The sequence below is a fragment of the Lycium ferocissimum genome, chromosome 4 (genome assembly GCF_029784015.1).
Source record: "Lycium ferocissimum isolate CSIRO_LF1 chromosome 4, AGI_CSIRO_Lferr_CH_V1, whole genome shotgun sequence".
Taxonomy (NCBI): Eukaryota; Viridiplantae; Streptophyta; class Magnoliopsida; order Solanales; family Solanaceae; genus Lycium; species Lycium ferocissimum.
In genome coordinates, this window is record NC_081345.1 from 28,691,197 (window position 1) to 28,715,610 (window position 24,414).

The 24,414-nt window shown below is 35.0% G+C and overlaps 1 protein-coding gene and 1 long non-coding RNA gene across 3 annotated transcripts; both read left to right on the forward strand.

Moving 5' to 3' along the window:
* Nucleotides 1-1,074: 1,074 nt before the first annotated feature.
* On the forward strand, nt 1,075-11,246 carry LOC132052122 (myricetin 7/4'-O-methyltransferase 2-like). Its single transcript, XM_059443496.1, is given in 5 exon segments — nt 1,075-1,674; nt 9,456-9,770; nt 10,896-10,981; nt 10,983-11,107; nt 11,110-11,246. Coding segments are annotated over 5 exon segments (1,104 nt in total). The 5' UTR covers nt 1,075-1,218; the 3' UTR covers nt 11,232-11,246.
* An 8,349-nt stretch (nt 11,247-19,595) lies between these two features.
* Nucleotides 19,596-22,550, forward strand: LOC132052123 (uncharacterized). Of its 2 annotated transcripts, none has more exons than XR_009413939.1 (2): nt 19,596-20,501; nt 22,275-22,550. It is a non-coding gene; the product is annotated as an uncharacterized LOC132052123 (long non-coding RNA). The 2 variants fall into 2 exon arrangements; XR_009413940.1 differs by having other exon boundaries at nt 19,596-20,496.
* The last annotated feature ends 1,864 nt before the right edge of the window (nt 22,551-24,414 follow it).

Consider the following 24,414-nt stretch of genomic DNA (forward strand, 5'->3'; position numbering starts at 1 on the left):
AGATGCGCAATTGAATTAGGAATTCCTGATATTCTTCAAAAAAATGCCAATCCCATCATGTCTCTTTCCCCCTACCCCAAAAACAAAAATCAATTGTATGATTACTAATACTCACAAAATTTACATCGCGGAGCAGGGCCCCTAATGTCTCACATCCATTTCAATGATTACGAATATGCTTGCATAGTCAAAATTGTTAACTATTTTTGGTATATATATTAAGTGAAAAATAAGATGAAATATATGTGCAACGCAAGAGTATAGAGATTTGTTTATTAAAAGCATGAAGCAGTTAGTAGAATGTCGTCTTTTTACCCTTGAAAAATAGAGTTCACGTCTGACAAATAATTATTCAATTATTTTTCTGTATTTAGGACTTCAGTAATCATCTAAATTTCGATTACTGAACTATCATTATAGGAAAGAAGACATTTGGCAACAATTTTTTTTTGTTGCCATAGATAGGTTATTGTTGCAAACACTACAAAAAAATGGGTAATTTGTGAAGGTTGAAGGTTACAATTCGCGGAGGCTTTAGCCTCTTTTAGCAACTAGCAGAGGCTAAAACCTCCGCGAATTGCAACTTTCAACCTCCACAAATTACTCTTTTTTTTTTGTAGTGAACATTTCTTTTGTTGTTGCATAAAGTTTTCCCAACGGCGGTTATTACAACGACGTGCAACTACTTTTTTTTTGTTGCCAAAAGTACTCTTTGCAACAACAGTCAATACTATATGGCAACAAAAAAAGTTCATTTTTAAAAGATTCATCATCTATGCCAACAATAAAACTAAGTTGTTGCCAAATATTGACTTTTGCCAACTATATTATTTTTGTTGCCAAACGAGCTATTGCAATTTCTATACTTTCTTGTAGTGTATTTACGACTTTAAAATCAATTTATATGGGTAAAAATCTTTTTCCCTCTTCAACTTTGCTTTAAAAATCAAATATCTCCCCCAAATTTAAATAGTTGATATTTTCCCTTTCGTATCCTAAATCTTATGGATATCCAACTCAACTAATCCCTCTCCGCTTATCCTACATTATATGGCTATGCAACTCAACCTAATCCTAGTACCTTAAATCTGGATCATTGATCATTCCCCAAACACAAAGCAATGGGGCTTGGGCTCTCTATAAAAGTATGTACTAATTAATTCATATCTTCATTAATGCAGTGCTTATGAAACTCTTGCAACATAAGTAATTGACACAATGCACAATAACGACAACACTTGCGCTAATCAGCTAATACAAGCTGAAGCTCAAAGTTGGGACTACCTTTTGAGTTACGTCCGTCCTTCATGTATAAAATGCGCAATCGAATTAGGAATTCCCGATATCCTTCACAAAAATGCCAATCCCATCATGTCTCTTCCTGACCTTGTTGCTGCGTTGCCAAATTTGAACCCTTCTAAGTCTTCCTTTATCCCTATTCTAATGCGAATTTTAGGTCATTGTGGCCTTTTCAATTACCACCAACAAGAAGGAGACGGCTATTCACTCACTAGTGTTGGCCGTCTCCTTGCTGAAAATGACCCCTCTAGCAGGAGGTCATTTTTCCTTTTCTCTCAAAATCCTGTCAGGCAGAACACGGCTGCTTCCGTGAGCGATTGGTTACGCGATGATTTTCCCACTGCCTTTGAAACGGCAAATGGGAAATCCCCTTGGCATATTTTCGACGACCTTCCATCAGAAATATCATATTTTCGATGACATTCCGACGGGAAGTTCCTTGAAAATTCATGTTTTTAATAGTGTTACTGAATCTTTTCCACACTAAGAGTGAAATCACCAAATTATTTTTTGTTACATCAAAGTAACCAAATTACCCACTATAACATTAAAATTACACAACTTTATAACCACTTTAGATTTTGGTTTTAATTTGTCGTCATAGTGGGCAAATTTTGGTAATTTATTATTATATTGTGTAAAGTCTAGTTACTTTAATATAACAAAAAAATTGTGGCTTTAACAATTTTAGAGTTTGTGATTTTTTTTATTTTTTATTTTTTGATAGAAATCTATTATAAATACTAGAACAATTATAGAGTTTGTGATGTTACTATGGTAATGGACAAAATTTAATGACCATATGTGAAATTCCCATGTCATCTTTGTTACTTGGGAGTTTTCCAAAAGAAAAACTAAAAGGAGAAGAGGTCTTATTCACATCACTTGGGAAACTGAAATTGTTTTAAATATTTGGTTAGTAATATTCCCTTGAGATGCTATTTTTTATCATCTCACATGGCTCTTGGAAATATGCCTAGCTAATCATTAATTAATTAATTGTTATTTCATGGTAAAACAGTGCATTTTGCACAATTGGAGTGATCAAGATTGTGTGAAGTTATTGAAGAAATGCAAAGAGTTAATTCCAAGTAAGGAAAAGGGAGGGAAAGTGATCATCATAGACATTGCAATGGATGATAATTCTAGTCCCTCGAGCAATGAGCAGCTTGTTCAAGCACAACACTTTATGGACTTTCAAGAGGATTACTTATGCTTCCAAAGAGAGAACTGAGAAAGAATGGGAAAAACTCTTCCTAGATGCTGGTTTTAGTGAATACAAAGTAGTAACCTCTCTCGGCTTAAGGTCTCTAATTGAAATATATCCTTAAACAAGACATGGTTATGGATATATATCCTTTATTTCACAAAATAAGATGGATCTTGAATTTGCAGTTGCTTAATTAATTAACAGTCTACACTTTCCTCTTACTTAGTACAAGAAATAACTCTCTTTAGCATCTCATTGATCCAAGAGAATAGAAGTTGATTTACATGTGTTAGATTATGTAATTATTTAGTAAAATATATTTTGTAATCTTCTATTTTAAGATAGCATATGTTAGAATTATTTAGTCAAATTAGTTCCTAATTTGTAGCCTACAATTATGTTGTAAATCATGTATATCAACCCATTCAAGGGAAATGTATTATTGTGGAAAACATTCTCTTACATGGTATCGTACTAGGTTCTCCTAAAAACCCTAGCATCCTAAAACCCTACCCCTTAGCCGCCGACCCCCCCTTGGCCGCTGATCCCCCCTCTTTTCGTTTTCCTCTCCTTCGGCTATTCTCCCTTCTCTTCTCCATGGCTAACACCTCCAAGTTGCATCCTGCGACTACCGTCACCAATATCAAATCACGCATTCCTATTGTTTTTGACTACGAAGGGAGCAATACAATAACTGGCTACTCCTTCAAACTCCATTGTCGTGCCAACTTGGTGATCGACCACATCCTACCTTCCGCCCCCACCGTGCCACCACCAGAATCCTGCAAAATTTCGAAAACTTGTCGCTAAGGCCCCATGGGAACGGCTAGATGACATTGTTCAAGCAATGGATATATGGCACGATATCGAATGATCTTCTCAACACGATCATTCATCCAGGACACCATGCACTCGAGGGGTCGGGGACCGCCTTGTTCATCTTTTTCAGACAATAAACCGGCCGGGCTCTCGCTCTTGATGCAAAGTTCACCAACACCAAATTGGTGGATTTTCCGAATGTGAAAGCATACTGCACCAGGCTGAAAGTTCTTGCAGACAACCTTGCCAACGTCGGTCACAAAGTTTCCGACGAACGACTTGTGCTTCGCCTTCTGCGAGGGTTGTCGGAGGAATATAAAACTTTTCGCACGACGGTGCAGCACCGTACTCCTCTCCCGTCTTTTGACGTTGTCCGGTCGATGCTTGAGCTTGAGGAAGATAGCCATGCCGAGGACGCCATTCACGACGCCGCTCGATCGTCGGCTTTGTTTCCCACAATGTTAATCCTCGACTCCCTCGTAATGGACGACCAATAATTCGAAAATAACTTTTAACAATCGTGGAACTTCGCAGAATCGTGGAAAGAAAAATAACCGTGTCGTGGCGGCGCAACCGCACACACAAGCGGTGGCGCTGGCAATGGACAAAGCCCGGGCGGGCCGCTCCACCGCACGGCCGCAAAGAAGAAAGCAGGGAATCGCTGTCCCGTCGTGGTATTATCCACCGTGAAGGACTTGGGGGCCACAGCCGTGGGCCACCCCACCGTGCCCCTACCCCACGGCTGGGTGGCAGCAGCCCCGTGGCTGGCAGCAGCCGCGTCCAGCTCCCTCGCAGCAGGGAGTTCTTGGTCCTCGTCCTCCACAGTCGTTCTACTCGTCAGCCTCGTCATCACATGGCGGGTATGCGCCTACGATATTGATCAAGCTATGCACACAATGTCGTTGAATCCGCCCGATGACAAGAATTGGTACATGGACACCGGAGCCACATCTCATATGACCAACTCCCAAGGTACTCTCTCGTCTTATTATCAATTGAGCAAAAATAATGGCATTGTTGTTGGTGATGGTAGCATGATTCCAATTCGTGGTTATGGTCATACTTCCCTTCAAGTGAATCCCTCTTTAAAACTGAAAAATGTCTTACATGCACCTAAACTCATCAAAAACCTTATTTCTGTTCGTAAATTTACTATCGATAATATGGTTTCTGTTGAATTTGATCCCTTTGGTTTTTATGTGAAGGATTTACGGACGGGGAGCAAACTCATGAGATGTGAGAGTTCGGGTGATCTTTATCCATTCTTCAAAAATTTTCGAGCCATCTCGTCTTCCGCACCATCTGCTTTTAGTGTCATCTCTCCTCATATTTGGCACTCCCGTTTAGGTCATCCAGGGACGTTATTCTTAGTTCTTTACGTAGTAGTAATTTGATTGAATGTAATAAGGCTCGAAACAATGTTTGTCATTCTTGCCCTTCCGGGGAAATTAATTAAATTGCCTTTTTATGACTCTCTTTCAACTACTACTATGCCCTTTGACATTGTTCACAGTGATGTATGGACTGCACCTGTTCTTAGCTCTTCAAGTCACAGATATTATGTTTTGTTTCTCGACAATTACACAAATTTTCTTTAGACTTTTCCCATTAAAACAAAGTCCCAGTTTTATAATATCTTCTTGTCGTTCCGGATTTTCATTCCCACTCAGTTTGAAAAAGAAATCAAAACTTTTCAATGTGACAACGGGAGTGAATTTGATCATGGTCCTTTTCATAAATTTTGTGAACAAAACGGGATGCTTTTCCGCTTTTCTTGTCCCCACACTTCCCCCCAAAATGGTAAGGCGGAACGGAAAATTAAATCGATCAATAATATTGTTCGTACACTCCTTGCCCATGCATCTATGCCCCCCTCCTATTGGCATCACGCCTTGGCCATGGCAACGTACCTACACAATATTCTCCCTTCTAAACTCTTAGCATATAAGACACCCACTCACATTCTTTATCAAAAGAATCCCTCCTACTCTCATCTCCGAGTCTTTGGCTGTCTATGCTTTCCTCTCTCTTTCCCTCCACACAAATCCATAGCTGCAATCTAGGTCCACTCCATGTGTCTTCCTAGGATACCCTTCCAACCATCTGGGGTACAAATGCTATGACTTATCGAGCCGAAAAACATTCAGCAGTCCAAGGCATGTGTGGTTTGATGAAAATTCCTTTCCATTTTCACAAATAAATACTCCATCTCCTACCTCATATGATTTTTTGGATGATGATAATTCCCCATTGAGAATCCAATTGTTGCATGACCAGGCCACTGCTCCCCAATGCAGCCTACCTCCTCAGCAACCCACCACCCGATCTCTCTCTCCCTCTCTCTCTCTCTCATCGTCGACCGCCCTGCCAGCCCCCCTCCACCGCCCCCACCTTAGCGGCCCCCCCACCGCCCCCACGCCGCCTCCCCGCCGCCCCTTCCCTCTCCCACTCGCCCCCCACCACGCGCGCAGCCCCCCCCTCCCAAACCCCCCCACCCGTTCATCGCATGACTACACGTAGTCAACGTGGGATTTTTAAGCCGAACTCCAAAGTACCATAATCAAGCCTTAAGTGTCACCACCAATTCCATCTCCCATTCTCTAATCCTCGTTGGTGCCCTTAATGACCCGAATTGGAAAAATGCTATGCAAGATGAATATAATGCTCTTTATTGATAGTAAGACTTGGGAGTTGGTCCCTCGTCCTCCAAATGCTAATATTATTCGGTCTTTATGGATTTTTCGGCATAAAAAGAAATCCGATGGTACTTTTGAGAGGCATAAAGCCCGTCTTGTAGGTGATGGCAGTGTCTCAACGGAAGGAGTTGATTGTGATGAGACGTTCGGCATCCGGTGGTTAAGCAACTATCCGTGTGGTTCTTACTATTGCTTTATTTCGCTCTTGGCCCATTCACCAGCTTGATGTAAAGAATGCTTTCTTACATGGCAATTTGAATGAGACCGTCTATATGTATCAACCTTTAGGGTTCCGGGATCTAGCTCGTCCTGATCATGTTTGTCTCTTGCGTAAGTCTCTTTATGGTTTGAAGCAGGCACCACGGGCTTGGTATCGTTTTGTCGAATATGTGGCAACCATTGGTTTCTCGCATAGTACATCCGACAACTCTCTCTTCACCTTTTGTCGTGGAAAAGATATTGCTTACATTTTGTTATATGTCGATGATATTATTCTTACCGCATCTTCGTACTCTCTCGAATACTTGGTATCATGTCCAAGTTAGCTACGAATTTGCAATGAAAGACTTGGGTCCGTCGAGCTATTTTTGGGGATTGTTGTCTCTCGGGACAACAATAGTCTCTTTATGTCTCGCAGTTCTTATTAGAGGATATTCTTGACGGGCGGTGCATGTCACAAGGTAAGCCTTGCCCCACTCAGTTGACTCGAAACGCAAACTCGCTTCTTCAAGCGCCCGTATGAGGATCCCTACGAAGTATCGTCGTCCGTGTGTGCTTTGCAATACTTGACATTCACTCGGCCTGACATATCATACGCCGCCCAACAAGTTTGCCTGTTTATGCATGACCCCAGACCAGAGTCCAGCATATGGAAGTATTAAAACGCATTTTGCGTTACATTCGAGGTACGATTGACTTTGGCACACATTTATACAAATCCTCTCTACAGTCACTACTATCATATACCGATGCTGATTGGGGAGGATGTCCAGACACTCGTCGCTCCACATCGGGCTATTGTGTCTATCTTGGGGATAACTTGATTTCTTGGTCTTCCAAGCGCCAACCTACTCTATCTAAGTCAGTCTTTGAGGCCGGCTGAATACGGCAGGGTTGCTAATGTTGTCTCCGAGTCTTGTTGATTCGTAATCGTTGCTTGAACTCAATTGTCCTATTCGTAAAGCAACTTTGGTCTATTGTGATAATGTGAGTGCCATTTACTTGTCCGGAAATCCGGTACAACATCAACGTACCAAGCATATCGAAATGGACATTCACTTTGTTCGTGAAAAGGTTAGACGTGGCGAAGTTCGTATCCTACATGTTTCGTCCCGTTATCGTATTGCCGACATCTTCACCAAAGGTCTTCCGCGCGTACTATTTGATGATTTTCGCGACGCTTCAACCGTTCGTAAACCTCCCGCTTCGAACGGGGGTGTGTTAGATTATGTAATTATTTAGTAAAATATATTTTGTAATCTTCTATTTTAGGATAGCATATGTTAGAATTATTTAGTCAAATTAGTTCCTAATTTGTAACCTACAATTATGTTGTAAATCATGTATATCAACCCATTCAAGGGAACAGATTATTCAGGGAAAACATTCTCTTACAACATGTAATAATATTAGTGCAGCACTCGTGTTTTCTTAAATGTCACACGTTATATATGTGTTTAGGAAACCTGATTTCTACCGTAAAATTAATAACGTTGTTTGCAGTTGTTGTATAAGTTCTTCGTTTGTTTATTCTGGCTTTTGTAGCTAAAGTAACTAGTATACAAGGCAACCTTATCAAAAAAAGCAAAAAAAGTATACGAGGCAATAGTGTACCTCGGGCCAAAACAGTGCATTCTTACAGCTACAGGATATGTAACAACCTTTTTTTACAACTCCAATCCCCTTTTCTCACAATTCTAAAAAGATCGAGTATTAGAATTTTAGCACCCCCTCGAGTCCCTTGATTTTAGCACGATCGCTTTATTGGCTTGTATCGGCATAGAAAAAAACTCAATTGAACAAACTCACATACAAGCAAGCGCGAGCAAAAAAGTGTCTAAAATGATTTTCACCCCTTAACTTTGCTTTAGAAATCAAACTCCCACCTCAACTATGAACAATAGATAGCCCCCCCCCCCCCCCCCCCCCCCTTTATCCTATGGAATGTCTATTTCACCCTTGACATATTCAATCCTCCATTTATGAATACCTTGTTATATTATATCCATTTTTTTTTAACCTAGGTATTTATAGATTTTTACTTCAAATTCATGTTATAAGTAGAATAATCCTTTTATGAATTTATCACAAAATCAAGTGTTACTTTTTAAGATTGATATTTTAGTGTTACATACATTAAGTATATATTATGTATGTACATGCATTTGTATATATAAACAAATTTTGGTTGTCATTAACAGAATATTTTGAATTATAATTTAAAATTTATTTATAATATAATAGATAATATTTTAGGAATTTGTTATGGAATATACTTTTATTTTTTATTAATTATTTTGTATCACGTGCATTAAAATATATTTATAAAGGTATTATTACTTGTATAAATAAATATCAGAGTTTTAATTATTATTAATAAAAAAATCCTATTCTTCTCATTTATTTCAGTATAGAACGACATCAAGTAATAAACTCAACTAGTATTTCTTACTTTTCCTTTTTCGTCTCGAAAATAATATTTATTTTCTTATAGGAAGTTTGTTACATAGATTAAAGAGATGAAGTAAAAGAAAAAAAGACAAGTTTATAATGTAAGGGTAAAATAGGAATTTAAAAAAGTCAATTAGCATAAAGGGGGGAGAATGACTACTATTCAAAATTGAGGGGGGAGTTTGATTTTTAAAGCAAAGTTGGGGGGGTGAAAATCCTTTTCACCCATTATTTATTAGAACCTAAACAGTAAAATGCTTGAAATTAAAAACCTACGCTATCCAATTTCTTCGCCTTCCCTGAATCCTCGGGGTGTAAGATATCTCGGGGGTATTCCCCGGCAATTCCAATTTAAACGAGCCTAGAATTTGCGTATGAATGTTCACTAGTTCCCCAACTCAAAACCAAGCCCCTAGCGGTGCTTATGCATTTTTTGCTATAAATTGGTAACGATCGATTGGTCAAAGTTTAATTAGATTGACACAATTAAGCACTACGTTTAGCAAACATGCAATCTGTTGATCAGCTTCTACAAATTGAAGCTCAGACTTCAGAGTACATTTTGAGTTGTGTGCGTCCTTCATTTATAAAATGTGCAATTGAATTAGGAATTCCTGATATACTTCATAAACATGCCAATCCCTTCACGTCTCCTTTTCACCCAACATCCTGTTATGCTAAATACGGTTGCTTCCTTAAGCGATTGGTTATGCAATGATCTTCCCACTGCCTTTGATACGGCACATGGGAAATCCCTTTTTGATTATTGCGCTGAAGACCTAAAGTTTAGAAGTATTTTCGATGTTGCAATGGCTAGTGATTCGAGATTATTGGTTTCAAATCTGTTGATTTCTAATCAATGTAAGCGTGTTTTTGAGGGCTTGACGTCATTGGTGGACGTTGGGGGTGGCACTGGCACAGTGGTCATGGCCATTGCCGATGCTTTTCCAAGCTTGAAGTGCATTGAGCTTGATCTACCTCATGTCATAGGCGATCGACAGGGAACGGGAAACTTGGAATTTGTCGCTGGGAGTATGTTTGAAAAAATTCCTCAAGCTAATGCCATCTTACTCAAGGTACGTACTTTTCTTTGTTTTTTCATTATATTCTTCCGGAATTAATAATTACTGATTGAATCTGTCTGAAATTGTCTTATTGGAAACATGTTCGACGATCTTTCTTAAGAAATCTCATATTCTTACGGCGTTCCTGTTAAACGTTTTTTGAAAATTCACGTTTTTTAATAGTTTATTGTATTTTTATTCACTAATATAACAGTAAACAACACAAAAATTATTTTTTATTACATTAAAGTAACTGAACTTACCTAGTATAATATTAAAATTACACAACTTTACAACCCACTTTAGATTTTGGTTTTAATTTCTCAGTCATAGTGGGTAAATTTTGGTAATTTATCGTTGTAGACTTGTAGTTGGCAAAATCTGGTTACTTTAATGTAATTAGAAAAAAAAAAAGCTTTGTGACTTAACTATTGAGGCGGGTAAAGCTTAATTACTTTAATATGACAAAAAAAAAAAAAAAAAAAGTTTAATAATGTTACTCATGTTATAGTAGACAAAATTTTGATGACCGTATGTGAAATACCCATGTCATCTCACTACTTAAAAAAACTGTCAAAACCGACCTCAAAATACTGACCTCAAAAGAAGTCAGAAAACAACGATCATTGGAGGTTGATTTTTTGAAAAAATTATTTTGTTCAAAAATACGAAGGTCCGTTTTTAGCGCCAAAAATAAGAAAAGTGGAAACCGACCTCTAGAGGTTTGTTTTTCTTAAAATTAAAAAACACATTTTAATAACTTTTTTTGCAAAATAAACTTTAAACAAACAATCTCGTGAGGTCGGTTTCCAAAAAAAAAAAAAAAATTACAAAGAAAAATCCAACCGTGAGGTCGGTAGTTTGCAACCTCCTGAGGTTGCAAACAAAAAACGACCAAGGTTTTACTGACCTACCCATGAAGTCGGTTTCTGGGTCGATTTTTTATGTCGATTTTTTATGTCGGTTTTGGCAGTTTTTCATGTCGGTTTTTCTGTTTCTTATCCACATCACTTGAGATACAAAAATTGTTTTGAATATTGTTAGTAAGATAGCCCCCATGCATTTATCGTTTCCACATGCCTCGTGGAAATATTTCTAGCTAATCATTAATCAATTCGTTATTTCATGGTAAAGCAGTGGATTTTGCATAATTGGAGTGATCAAGATTGTGTGAATTTACTGAAGAAATACAAAGAGTCGATATTAAATAAGGAGAAAGGGGGGAGTGATCATCATAGACATTGTAATGGAGGATAATTCTAGCAATGAGCAGCTTGTTCAAGCGCAACACTTGATAGACTTTATCATGAGGATTACTTATGCTTCCAACGAGAGAACTAAGAAGGAATGGGAAAACTCTTCCTAGATGCTGGTATTAGTGAGTACAAAATAATAACCTCTCTTGGCTTGAGGTCTCTAATTGAAATCTATCCTAAAACAAGACATGGTTATGGATATATATCCTTTATTTAACAAATAAGATGGATCTTTAATTTCCAGTTGCTTAATTAATTAACAGTCTACACTTTCCACTTATGTAGTACTCCTACAAGAAATAACTCTCCTTGGCATCTCATTTATCCAAGAGAACGGAAGTTGATTTACACGTAATAATATTCGTGTAGCACTTGTGTTTTCCCAATTTGACGCATTATATATGTGTTTAGCAACCTGATTCGTATCCTAAAATTAATAAAGATGTTTGCAGTTGTTACATAAGTACCACGTGTGGGGGAAGGGTATCCCTTTTATTTTTCCCAAGAGCCTTTTAATTTCCCAAAATAAGTTGGATGAATGATGCACCCCTATATAAGGCTCATTTAACTCATTTTTAATTTCATCTCTTTCATCCATATTTCTTTTCAATGGCTAATTAGATGAATTTTTGGTACTCATCTTTACTACATGAATTGTTTCTATTGAATTTTTTGAAAGGGAAACTAAAACAAATAGGAATTCTTAATGAAAGGAAAGTTAATTTTTTTAAGTATGTTGTCCGTGTCTGTGTGTATATATATAAAGAAATTAATTTCATCTCTTCATACCTATTCCTTTTCCAATAGCTAATTAATTAGATGAATCCTTGGAACTCATCTTTGACCACATGCATTGTTTCTATTGAATTTTTTGAGAGAGAAATTAAAATGAATGGAAATTCTTAATGGAGGAAAAATTAATTTTTTAAGTATGTTAGCCATGTATATGTATATATCTAGAGAACACTCTGATACACTAAAAAAAAAAAAAAAAAAGGTAACAAATTGAACGCTAATAATCGATTGTTTGAATTGCGTGTGACAGATTCTTACATCAAACACGATGATTCGGTATGTTAATATAGCCTTAAAGCTAATTCCTTTGAATTTTACACTAACTTGCATCATTCTTTATTGGTATTTTATTAATAATACCTAATGTTTTCACAGCATCATCCCACAAAAATGTATGAACAACTTCCTACAATAGCGCACACTACACTTCTTCTATGTCGTGGGAAAAGGTGGTTTGCAAAAGAATTTGTTGTGGACAACAACATAAGAAAAGGGTGTGTCCTTATATTTGACTTGCTTGATGCGTATCAGGCTGCAATCTTCAATGTTGATTGAGATGATGGAACAATCGTTAATCCCATCGAGATCACAATCGATAATCCCACCGAGACTGATTTTTATTTAATATGTAATAGTTTTTAATGAAGCACATATTTGCTGAAGATACTGCGGAAACATTAAGATGTTAATAAATTATCAATAAAGAATGATGCAAGTGTAAAATTCAAAGAAATTAGCTTTAGGTCATATCAACATACCAAATCTCATGCTTGATGGCAGAATCTGTCATACGCACTTGAAACAATCTATTGTTAGCGTTTAATCTATTACTTTTTTAGTGTATGAGAGTGTTCTTTTTCAAAAAATTCAATAGAAACAATGTATGTGGCCAAAAATGAGTTTCAACTCATGTAATTAGCCATTGAAAAAGGAATAGGTATGAAAGACATGAAAATAGACACACACACATGACCAACATACTAAAAAAATTTAAAGTTGTCTCCACTAAGAATTACTATTTATTTTAATTTTCCTCTAAAAAAAGTTCAATAGAAACAATTAATGTGATCAAAGATGAGTTTCAAGGATTCATCTAATTAGTCATTGAAAAAGGAATAAAAAGAGGTAAAATTAATTAAAATGAGTTGAATGAGCCTAGTATGGAGGTGCATCATTTATTCAACTTATTTTGGCAAACTAAAAAATTTTTGGAGAAAATAAAGGGAGTGTTGACTTTCGAAGGAAAGAAATACACTCCCCACTCGCGCCACACACGGTGGGCATGTAATCATGAAAGGACGGTTGAAGGGTATTAAGATAAATTCGCTTCCATTCTTGACAATATTTGACTTACACTTGTTTGGATGGTTGTTACGTATTATTTCATAATGTATTGTATTATATCATATTGTGTTGTATTAAATTGTATTGCATTATATTGTTTTGATGAATACAACGATTGGATAGATTGTATCATTTCCCCTCGTTACATAATGTTAGACATGAACAATTTGCAGGATTATCCTACAAGAAAAGTGGAGTACAATGTAGAGTTATCATAAAAAAGTATGATAAAGAATAAAATATAATTATTCGATAAAAAGTAAAGACAAAATGAGAAAAAATAAATAAGGTAACGATGCGATAACATCAAATCGGTTGATACATGAAATGAAAATTTTCATGTTACGTAACGATGAATTTAACAATGCAATACAATAAAATTAAAATAACAATCAAAACAAACTAACAACACATTGCAATACAACAGGTAAGAACCATCCAAACAAGCAATTGACCAAGCAGCTCGAGGATCATTTTATTTTCATTTGACAATGTTAAATCATGCTTATATCACTAATCTTAATCAGTGCCAATCAATTCCAAAAAACTGAATCAAATCTATTCATTTAAGAGTAAACAATGAACACCAAGACCAACAAATATTTCATCCAAATAATCAACGAGAAGAAGCTCGAGGAATCAAGAGTTGAAGAGAGTTTAGAATTGGACCTTAATTAAAACAATGATTCTGATCTGAAATTACTGTCAATCAAATGACTCTTTGAAAAGGGCTAAAAAGGAACAGTGACGTATCTGTAATTCAGTGATTATGTGTATTGGTGAAGCTGTGAATATGGAACGATCTCTATTTGATCTGTGTAAGTGCGGTTTCTAATGAAAATGAGGAGACGATGAAGAGTTGGCGTCACTGGTGGTTCTGTGATGGATCTCACATGGGGCGGAAGGAGTGTTGGGGTTTAAAGACCTAGGATTGATGGGCTTTAAAAATGAGGCGTAGTGTGTTCGATTGGTCGAAAATTTTTTATTTTTTTTTTCGAACACAAGTTCCTTAAACATGAAGTAAATGACTTTTTGAAGTAGGGAAAATAAGTCTCACAAATGAAATTCAACCCCACCCCCAACCACTGCCCTCGAGCTCCGTTCATCTTCACCCACTGATGTGTCGTGAAATTACAGCACATTTGATATCGTTTACGTAGAGTTTTGAATGTTTTTTAGTATGTTTTGTGTCGTTTCTTATGTTATTTGTTGTTTTCTAGGTGTTTGATGATCAAATGGCAATAACAAGTTGCACAAAAAGCCCAAGTCTGAAGGATTTGACAGACTGTATATATGATATACGGACCGTAACTTGTAGCGTAACTGACAGGCAAAATCAAAACCTTTAGTGATTTGAACACGAGTTACGACCCCTTTTCATGGACTGTAGAATATTTCTACGGACCGTAATTCCTATTGGAACTCAATGATCAGAATCATGACTCAATTGAAGATTCAACGACGGCAGGAGGCACGGACAGTAATTTTTATTGACGGTCCATAAAAGTGAACAAAAAGAAGACTTAGATTTGAAGGATTACACTTTTACAATGACTAGCATCAAATCGACGGATTGGACTAATGTTTAAGGGTCTGTAATTATTTTTGTCGAGCGTATTTTTTGTCTCAATTAATTCCACGTTTTGAATCATTATAAATAGTTTGTGCAAGATTTTGTGGGTCATTGTTGTTCAGATTTTGTCCTAATATTCCATGGCATTGAATACTCCAAGGGCTTGTTTGGTTGGGGAACAAGTTATCCCGGGATAACTAACCCCAGGATTAGTTATCACAGGATTGTTATCCCACCCACCTCTATGTAGGATAAAAAGCACTACAATTCCAGGAAAACTTATCGGGATTAGTTATCCCGCGATTTATCCCAACCAAACGTGGGATAAAACCTTGATACTAAGAACGTTTGGATATGGTTTGAAACCATGTTTGGACATGCAGTTTGGATTTCTTAAGACATAAAAACCCCTTAGAGTTGTGAAAACTATCAAAATATTCTTAATTCTTATACAATCTTACCAAATGAGCAAGTCATAGTTCATAACAAAATTAATATGCTACTAGAACTAGAAGGCCTTTCTAAAAAATACGACATCAATTGATCAAACTTTAGTTCAATAAAAAAGAAAATTTAACATGAATAGTAATGTAACTACTCTTTAATATAATTCTCCCACATGGTAGACATAAATAAAGGTTGGTAAGTGTTGGTGGGAGTAATTGTTAAAAATATCTATCAACTTATAGGTCTTTTTTTATAAAATATAAACTTATGGGTCAAATTTTATATTTAAAATTTTTGAAACCGTAGTTTGAAACCCCCAAATCATGCCTTTTTGGATGATTTGGGATTTCAAATATGGATGAAATGCATGTCCATTACTTGATTTCATCTGTGCACTTTCATAGGCTTCAAATTGCATCGAAAACGCCTACTAAATTTTTATCCATTTATTTTTGTTTATCCGTAAATCTACAAAGCGACCCACTAAGTGTTGAAGCTTTTGAGGAGAATCTTTCATCTTTTTCTCTTCTTTTTTCATTGTAAGTTTTAAGTGCTTTCTTTAATGCTTTGTTTTGTACTACAAACTATGAGTAGCTAAATTTTTAATACTAAGGTTGTGAACCCAATGATGGGTGTTTACTACTGAATATAGGGCAAAGGAGCAAATATATCGCTCAACTTTGTGATTTAGAGCAAATATACCTCTCGTTACAAAAGTGGTGTATATATGCCCCTGCCGTTATAAAATTGTGCAAATATACCCTTTTCGCTGATGGGATTTTGTTTAAAATCATTTAGGTTATTTTTTAATTAAAAAATGTCACGTGACTTTAAAAAAAAATCTACCCATTTTTTTGAGTAGACATACTTTTCTAAAGGCACATAGTAATTTTTTCTGGTTGGTGGGGTCTGGTTCGTTTAAAAAATGGATAGACTTATTTTTTTTTTAAAGTCACGGAGATATTTTTTTAAACGAACCATACCCGACACACCAAGAAAAAAAATTATCATGTGGCTTTAGAAAAATATGTCTACTAAAAAAAATAGGTAGACTTTTTTAAAGTCACGTGGCATTTTTTTTTAATTAAAAAACAACCAAAGTGACTTTTTAAAAAAAAAAAATTCTGTCAAAGAAAAGGGTATATTTGCATCATTTTGTAACGGCAGAGGTATATATACACCACTTTTGTAACGGGGGGTATATCAACTCTAAATCGCAAAGTTGAAGGGTATATTTGCACCTTTTTCCTTGAATATATGCATAATGGGTTGTTAGTTTCTATTTATACTCTTTAATGTTGGTTAGTGGTTGCAAACATTGACCTATGCCATAAACCTTTTCTCATACTTGAAAAAATGAGTTAGGGTTTAGTAGAAATGAATAGCAAGAACTCGGGGTGTTAACCCTCGTTTAATGAACTCACTTATGAATAAGAGGAGTTACTTGGCATAAATTAATCGTTATTGACTTCAACTCTTTTACATTTGGAAAAATTATAAAGAGGAAATACTTTCTAACTATTGGGAAATATTAGAGAGTCATTTAAAGATTAAATAAATACCATACAGTGACCCATTAGGAATATATCATATCAACGCCTATAGCATTACACTTTACCAAAGGGAACACAACCTTGGATTCCTTCTCCAATTCAAGTAAACTTAATTAAAAGTAGCAATCAGAAATGTAAACTCTTTTACAACTTACCAGGATATGATTACGACTACAAGTCGAGTAATACACTAGTAAAGTAATATTTTCACACCATATTCCCTGTGAGATTAGACCACAACCTAATAGGGTTACTATATTTGATAGTGACCGCTTTACGCCAATAATTTAGGTGTAATTTGAGCATATTAGCCGCTCCCCCCACCCATTTTTTACAAAAAGGGGAAATTTTCTTACCCCCAACCCTGTCTGCACCACTGCGAATTTTCTATTTCATATATTTTATTTATTTTTATAAATTTTTGTATAAAAAACGGAAATTTTTTTCTTACCCCCACCTCTCCCTAACCCCCAACGAATTTTCTATTTCATAATTTTTTTACAAAAATGGAAATTTTTTTTTCTTACCCCTCACCCCACCCACCCCACCCCTGCTCCCCCCTCCCCACGAATTTTTTATTTCATATATTGTATTTTACTATTATAAAATATTTATAAATAATGCGGAAATTTTTTCTTACCCCTACCCCTACCTCATCCCCCCCCCCCAACCTAAGTGGTGGGTGGTGGGGTGGTTGGTATTTTCTGAAAAGTGTTTTTCAGTAACCAACCGAACATAAAAAAAAGAGTAAAAAATTCACTTATTTTCCCAAATACATTTTCCAGAAAAACATTTTTCTTCATGCCAAACAAACCCGTAGTGAGATGAGAAATGGCGAGAAATAAAATTTGAAAAAGTTTCAAGGTGTGTTTTGATAAATAATTGATGATAGTTCATGTAGAAATGCAAATACTTGATAGTTCAAGTAGGAAACTTGCAAAAAGTTGAAACTTCAGGTGTGTTTTTGACTTTTGTCTCTTCTTCTTTTTATTTTATTTTATGAATATATGTTGAAAAGTGGAGATGTTAGAGACGACGAAGGTAACTAGGATTAAGAGCCTGCTTGGATTGGCTTATAAGTGGTCAAACCAGCTTATAAGCTGTTTTTTGGTTTTTTAGGTGTTCGGCAACCAGCTTATAAACTAAAAAAAGTGCTTAGAATAAGCCAAAAAAAATAAGTTGGGCTAACCCAACTTTTTTTTTTTTTTTTGGCTTATAAGCTATTTTTAGGTCAAACCAGCTTATAAGCCACTTTTTTTGCCTAAGCCAAACGGGCTCTAAACGTGTATACCCACAACTTTTAAAATGTAATTTAGGGGTATTATGGTTTAAATATTGTAACTTACTATAATTTGGACACTAGTTAAATCACTTTACCATTACTATTTATATATTCTTTTTCTATAATAAGTGGGAGCTAGAGGACGAACACCGCATTAAAACATTGTACAAAAAGCAAAGTAATATGTACTTTTAAAGGGTCTGTAGTACTTTCTCTCCCTTATTCTCATTTATTTAGGTTACACGTTAAGTTTATTGTTTGTGCAATAACAGGTGTCTATATTTCCAAGCTTTATACTAGAAATAAATGAAGTACTCCTTCCGTCCAAATTAATTAAATCTTTTCTATCTAACCCTTTATAATAAATATTCTAGAAAATAGTCAATTTTGATTAGAATATATTTATTGGAAAGATAGGGGTAAGATAATAAAATACATCTTTTATTTATGATCTCTTAAGGGGCAAAAGGAAAGAGACAAGTAATATGGGGTATGAAAGTATATATTCTATCATAATATTCATATTTATTGGTGTAAGTCTTAATAGCCTTCGAAAATGATTTAAAAATGAGTAATTAATGTGAAGGGTAAATATAATAATAAGAACAAAGATTTCTTTGTCTTGATATGTTAATTTGGACAAGTAAAAGTAAACGGAGGGAGTGACTTTTATCCCCGTTTTTCTTCTTTGTCAATACTTTAAAGAGTTAGAGGACGAACACCGCATTTAAAACATTGTACAAAAAGCAAAGTAATATGTACTTTTAAAGGGTCTGTAGTACTTTCTCTCCCTTATTCTCATTTATTTACGTTACACGTTAAGTTTATTGTTTGTGCAATAACAGGTGTCTATATTTCCAAGCTTTATACTAGAAATAAATGAAGTACTCCTTCCGTCCAAATTAATTAAATCTTTTCTATCTAACCCTTAGTAATAAATATTCTAGAAAATAGTCAATTTTGATTAGAATATATTTATTGGAGAGAGATAGGGGTATGATAATAAAATACACCTTTTATTTATGATTTCTTAAGGGGCATGCAAAAGGGAAAGTGACAAGTAATATGGGACAGAGGGAGTATATATTCTATCATAATATTCATATTTATTGGTGTAAGTCTTAATAGCCTTCGAAAATGATTTAAAAATGAGTAATTAATGTGAAGGGTAAATATAATAATAAGAACAAAGATTTCTTTGTCTTGATATGTTAATGTGGACAAGTAAAAGTAAACAGAGTGAGTGACTTTTATCCCCATTTTTCTTCTTTATCAATACTTTAAAGTAAATAGACATATTCGGCCCGTGCATCGCACGGGCATGTATTGCTAGTTTATTTATTTAGAAATGGGAGTTTAAGGTGTACGAACAAGGGACGAACATGGGTATTTTGGTAATTACAAGTTCATTTAAGGATAAATTGGTAATTAGTCATCATTCTTCTCCAGGAAAACACATGGTCTGCATTTTGTGTAAACACGTGCATTTTAGATTTCATGAGTAAAACACGCCGCTCTACTCAGTTGTCCCTCTATGTCGGGAACTTTACAATCTTTGTTTAGAAATTTTCTCTTTGCCTTCAACGTTTTACCAGAGCTTCTGACTGGGTTATCTGAGATTTCTCGACGTTTAGAGATGGGTGCAATTACGTGCTATTTTAGGGATGTAGCTATGTCAATTCATTACTACCGACGCCCGGAGAAGTTACTTACCAGATTTTTGTAGCTATTCTTGAAATTCCTATGACATTCGTTATTCTTTTAACCAATTCCGTACATGCATTGATTGAAGAAAATGGGCTATAGAGAAAGTAAGTCTTCCATCTTGAACAACTACTTTGTTCTTTCTCTTACCTATCTTGTGCATTTGCTTTGCTTGCTCCATCTTTGGGCCTTGGATTTTGGATTCATAGAATTTCTACATGTTGGTTCCCTTTTTTTTCTGAGCATTTTTCTTTAAAAATTTAGGGTAGAAGCTTGATGCAGCAAAGATGTTTGACAATATGTCTCAGGTATTGAATATCTTTTTTGATCTATCCTCCGGCAATCCAAAGGTACCTTACTTACTTCTATTGGACTGAATTACTGAATAATCATATATTTGTTAAATGAACATTTGTTTTAAATGGATTTAATTAGCTCATATAACTATTGTCGTATCACTACTGTTTATCTAAATAAATAGAGAAAGTCATATTCAATCCAAATTGGCGCGGAGTTCTTTCGTGGCTGCCATTTTGGTGCTTGGTATGTATTCATGATTGAATTAGCTCAACAACAATTACATGTTTTTATCATGTTTAAGAACCTCTTAAAGAGTTGCATAGCTATGATGCCTTTTCTGTTGTGCTTTTTCTATTGCAACAATTAATTTAATCGTGTAATCTTTTTGGTTGTGCATGTGATTAGCTGGGAGAAATTTGCCAACATTTTAAGAATTGACATTTATGGAATGCCTCAAAATAAGTCAAGGCAAATTTTCTTGATGGTAAGGTAATGCAAACTATGGTTCCATCTTTTTAAGTACTTTTTTCATAAGAATTTTGTTGTTGCCTAGCAGACTTAGTGTTACTACTATTACAGATGTGGTAACTTAACAAATAGGTGGAATTTGTTTTCCCATCCTGAAATCACCAGACCTTTCTCTTTAATCAAAGTAGCTCTTCTCTATGTTCCATATTTAAGCTTTCACATTCATATATTTCTATTATTTCTGTAAGTTTTAAGATAAATGACTTTAGTCTACCTTCTTCTCTAATGAACTCGCTGAGCTTCATTCACCACTTAACACTTCAATAAGTCAATTGAAAAGACAATATAGCAGTTCTAGGTGAGCGTGACTTTTCTATATTATTATTTCCTTTCCTCTTTTTTCTTATTATATCTTGATTGTTTAATTAAACTTGAGAATTCAATAAAGGATTGAAGAATTCTCAATTTATTACTAAAATGATGGGAAGGAAGGACAAAGAGAGTATGGAGGGAGTAACTTTCCTTTTTAGATTAGATTTACGGTTATCCTTAATTAGATGAGTAGCATTGATAATCTGCACTCTTCTTCCACGTGAAAATCAGTTACAGCTGCATGATTTATTCTTGGAAGTAGGTCAGTAATAGCTGCACAATGAGGACAACAAATATGCTCCAATAATGTAGCATTGCCCAACCATGATGCCTAATTACGTAAAATCAGAACTAGCTTCAAGGTTTAGTTTTTTCTGCTTCTTCTAAGCTTTGCTTCTATTTCTCTCTCAAATGAAAATTAACTTCATAATCTATGATGTGTGTGTGTGCATATGTTTTTGCTTTACGAAGAAATATTATATTAGCAGGCCGCACAGAAGCAACATCTTTTGGTGTATTAACTCAGTCATGTCACAATGTTGGTCATAATCCTAGACCTTTGCACTTTGGCTTTCTCATTCTGCTTAATTATTTAGGACGGAATATGCAACATTTTTATGGATTTGATCTAGAGTCGCAGATCATTTCCTTTGAACAATTTTTATTTTGATTTAAATGGGAAGAAATTGTCTTTGCTACCTTCTTTCTCATTTTGGTGGTGGAACATAAAATGCAGCAAGACTTTGCACAGTAGCTTACTTTGAGCTATATGGAACTGTCAAGGTTTACTGAGAATATTCTATTCTTCAATTAATTTATTGCAACAGTAAGGGAGTGAAATAGTGAATGCAAGACGCTTAAACAGAGTAATCAGAGCTTCGTGGCTAAAGTCCCACAAGAGAACCTGCTTAAAAGAATTCCACAATTGAAACAAGATATATTACTACTTAAAGTTGATACTGCCAAAAGATCTTCTAGAACTATGACAGTCCAGACAAGTTTCTCCCATTTTTTCCAGTGTTGGTTCTTGAAATATTTTATAAGATAGAAATAATTGATGTAGATGTCCCATATAATGTCTTAGATGATTGATTACGTCACAGGTCTTACAATTTCGTTTACGGTGTACATTTTACATTTGGAGTAAGACTTAGAAAACCTTTTGTTGCATGTGTTTTGTGGATATGAAAGAAACCAAAGATGTTTTAATGGGAGTTCTATGGCTCTATGTTCATGTCTTTCTCAGTTATATATGGGAGAAGTTCATTCATTCTATGAAATGATATGATGAAGGATCGGTTCCTTCTTTATAAGATTATTTTGAATTCCTTTGTCTTTCCTCTAAATTTTGAAATGTATTGCATAACTTAGACCCCCACCCCCGCACCCCCCCCCCCTAAATTTGCTACTTCTTCACTGCAGGTAAAGATTCGAATATATTTTTGTACAAATCAGCCCTCTTATAAGGACTACAGTGCAACTCTTAATTTATTGAACCAACCAAAAAGAGTTGGTGAAATCCAACAGATGAAAATGATAGTTTGTAGTAACAGAATGATCCTAAGAGCTTCTTTGAATAAACTTTCATTGTTTCTGTTATTTTATTGGTGGACGTTATTTGACTTATGCTAAGATTTGGTTTCTTTTCTATTTTTATGATTTGAGTTGGTATTTAATTTGAAGTTGCTTTGGGTTGTATATTCCCTTACACAAAAACGGAGCTTATAGATGTTTTAGCAGGTTGAGTCTTCGATTGGGATTAGACTCCTCTCCATTTCCCTTCTCTCCATTTTTCCGAAGTTCTATCTTGGATTATAGACACATGACATGAATTAGAATTAACGGCTAAGATTTAATTGATTAAAACAAAGCTCTAACCATGATTACAAGGGTTAAAAATACCCCTCTACTTTGGAAAAAGGGCTAAAAATATCCTCCGAACTTATTTTGGGTCAAAAATACCCCTCCCGTCCTTAAAGTTTTCAAATATACCCCTGCCTTGACGGAAATTATCCGCCAAAATAACCCAAAATCATTCTTTAAACCCGCTTCATCATTTAAACCTGATCCAACCAAATAATAACCCTAAGATCCCCCTTATTCCCCTAATATGTAGGTATGAAGTTTGAGGCAATTGGAGGAATAAGGGGATCTTATGGGTTATTAGTTGGTTGGGTCGGATTTTAATGATGGAGCGGGTTTAAATAATGAATTTAGGTTATTTTGGAGGATAATTTCCGTTAAGACAGGGGTATATTTGAAAACTTTAAGGACGGAAGGGGTATTTTTGACCCAAAATAAGTTTGGAGGATATTTTTAGCCCTTTTTCCAAAGATGGGATATTATTGACCCTTTTCCCAAAATAACTTATCCATAAATATATTAGAATATTCTTCTCTCTCTTCCTATTTACTTTTTCTACCCAGTAAAATATCTTTTCTATTTTATCCAATTATTTTTTGCCACTTAATTTTTTTTCCTAATAGACCCATTATTCAATTGGTGATATTTTTCATTTTTTCAATTATGATGCTTATTAATTCACATAATATAGACCCCATTATTCAATTGGTAATTGTACATTTCTGAAAAAGTTGTCTATATTCTGAAAAATATCACCATTAAAGAGTTGTCATGATTTAAAAAAAGATGGAATATTAAAATAGGAAGAGAGAGAAAATATTTTAATATATTTATGGATAAGTTATTAATTATGTAAACTATGGTTAGGACTTTGTTTTAGTCAATTAAATCCTAGTCATTAAATCTAACATATGTCATATGTCTCTAATCTAAGGTAGAATTTGAGAAAATGGAGAGAAGGAAAATGAAGAGGAGCCCAATCCCTTCGATTGTTGCGTGTGCACATAACTTTTTATGTAAATCTTTTTTTACATAAACGTCCTTACTATATTGGGCCCGTGCTAATCCTTACTATATTGAGCCCGTGCTATAATATCTAGTAATCTTAAAAAGCAGGGTATAGGTTAAATAGTGGCACAAAGGACAAGTACTTATGCATTTTGGCCGTTTTAATTTCGAATAAAGAAAAGATTAGCGATTCTTTCTTCCATATAAATAAGGGATAATTTCAATAATATACAATCCATCATAAAATATTGCATTCACGTAGTCATATTTTTAATTACATCTGCATAATCAATTTTTTTTTTTGGTAACAGTATTTATACATAAGATATACAACATTATGCATTTACTGTAGACAATGTATCAACCTTGTATAAAAGTGTATAATAATGTATAAAAGGGTCATTTCGGGTAATATTAGAAATATGGACCATTTCGGATATATATTTTCTCCAAATAGACATAGAGTGTTATTTCCCTATAAATAAAGTGTTCAAAACAAGATTTTTCTACATATCCTAGCTACTTAGGGGTTGTTTGGCTAGTGGACAAAGGTATTTTGGTTTATAGTCCCGAAATTATAATTTTGGAACTAAGTTATTCACTTCTGTGTGAAATAAAATAACACCGAGTTTGAAGTATAAACTTATTCGAGATTAGTTATTTCAAAATTTAATCCTAAATATAGGACTTT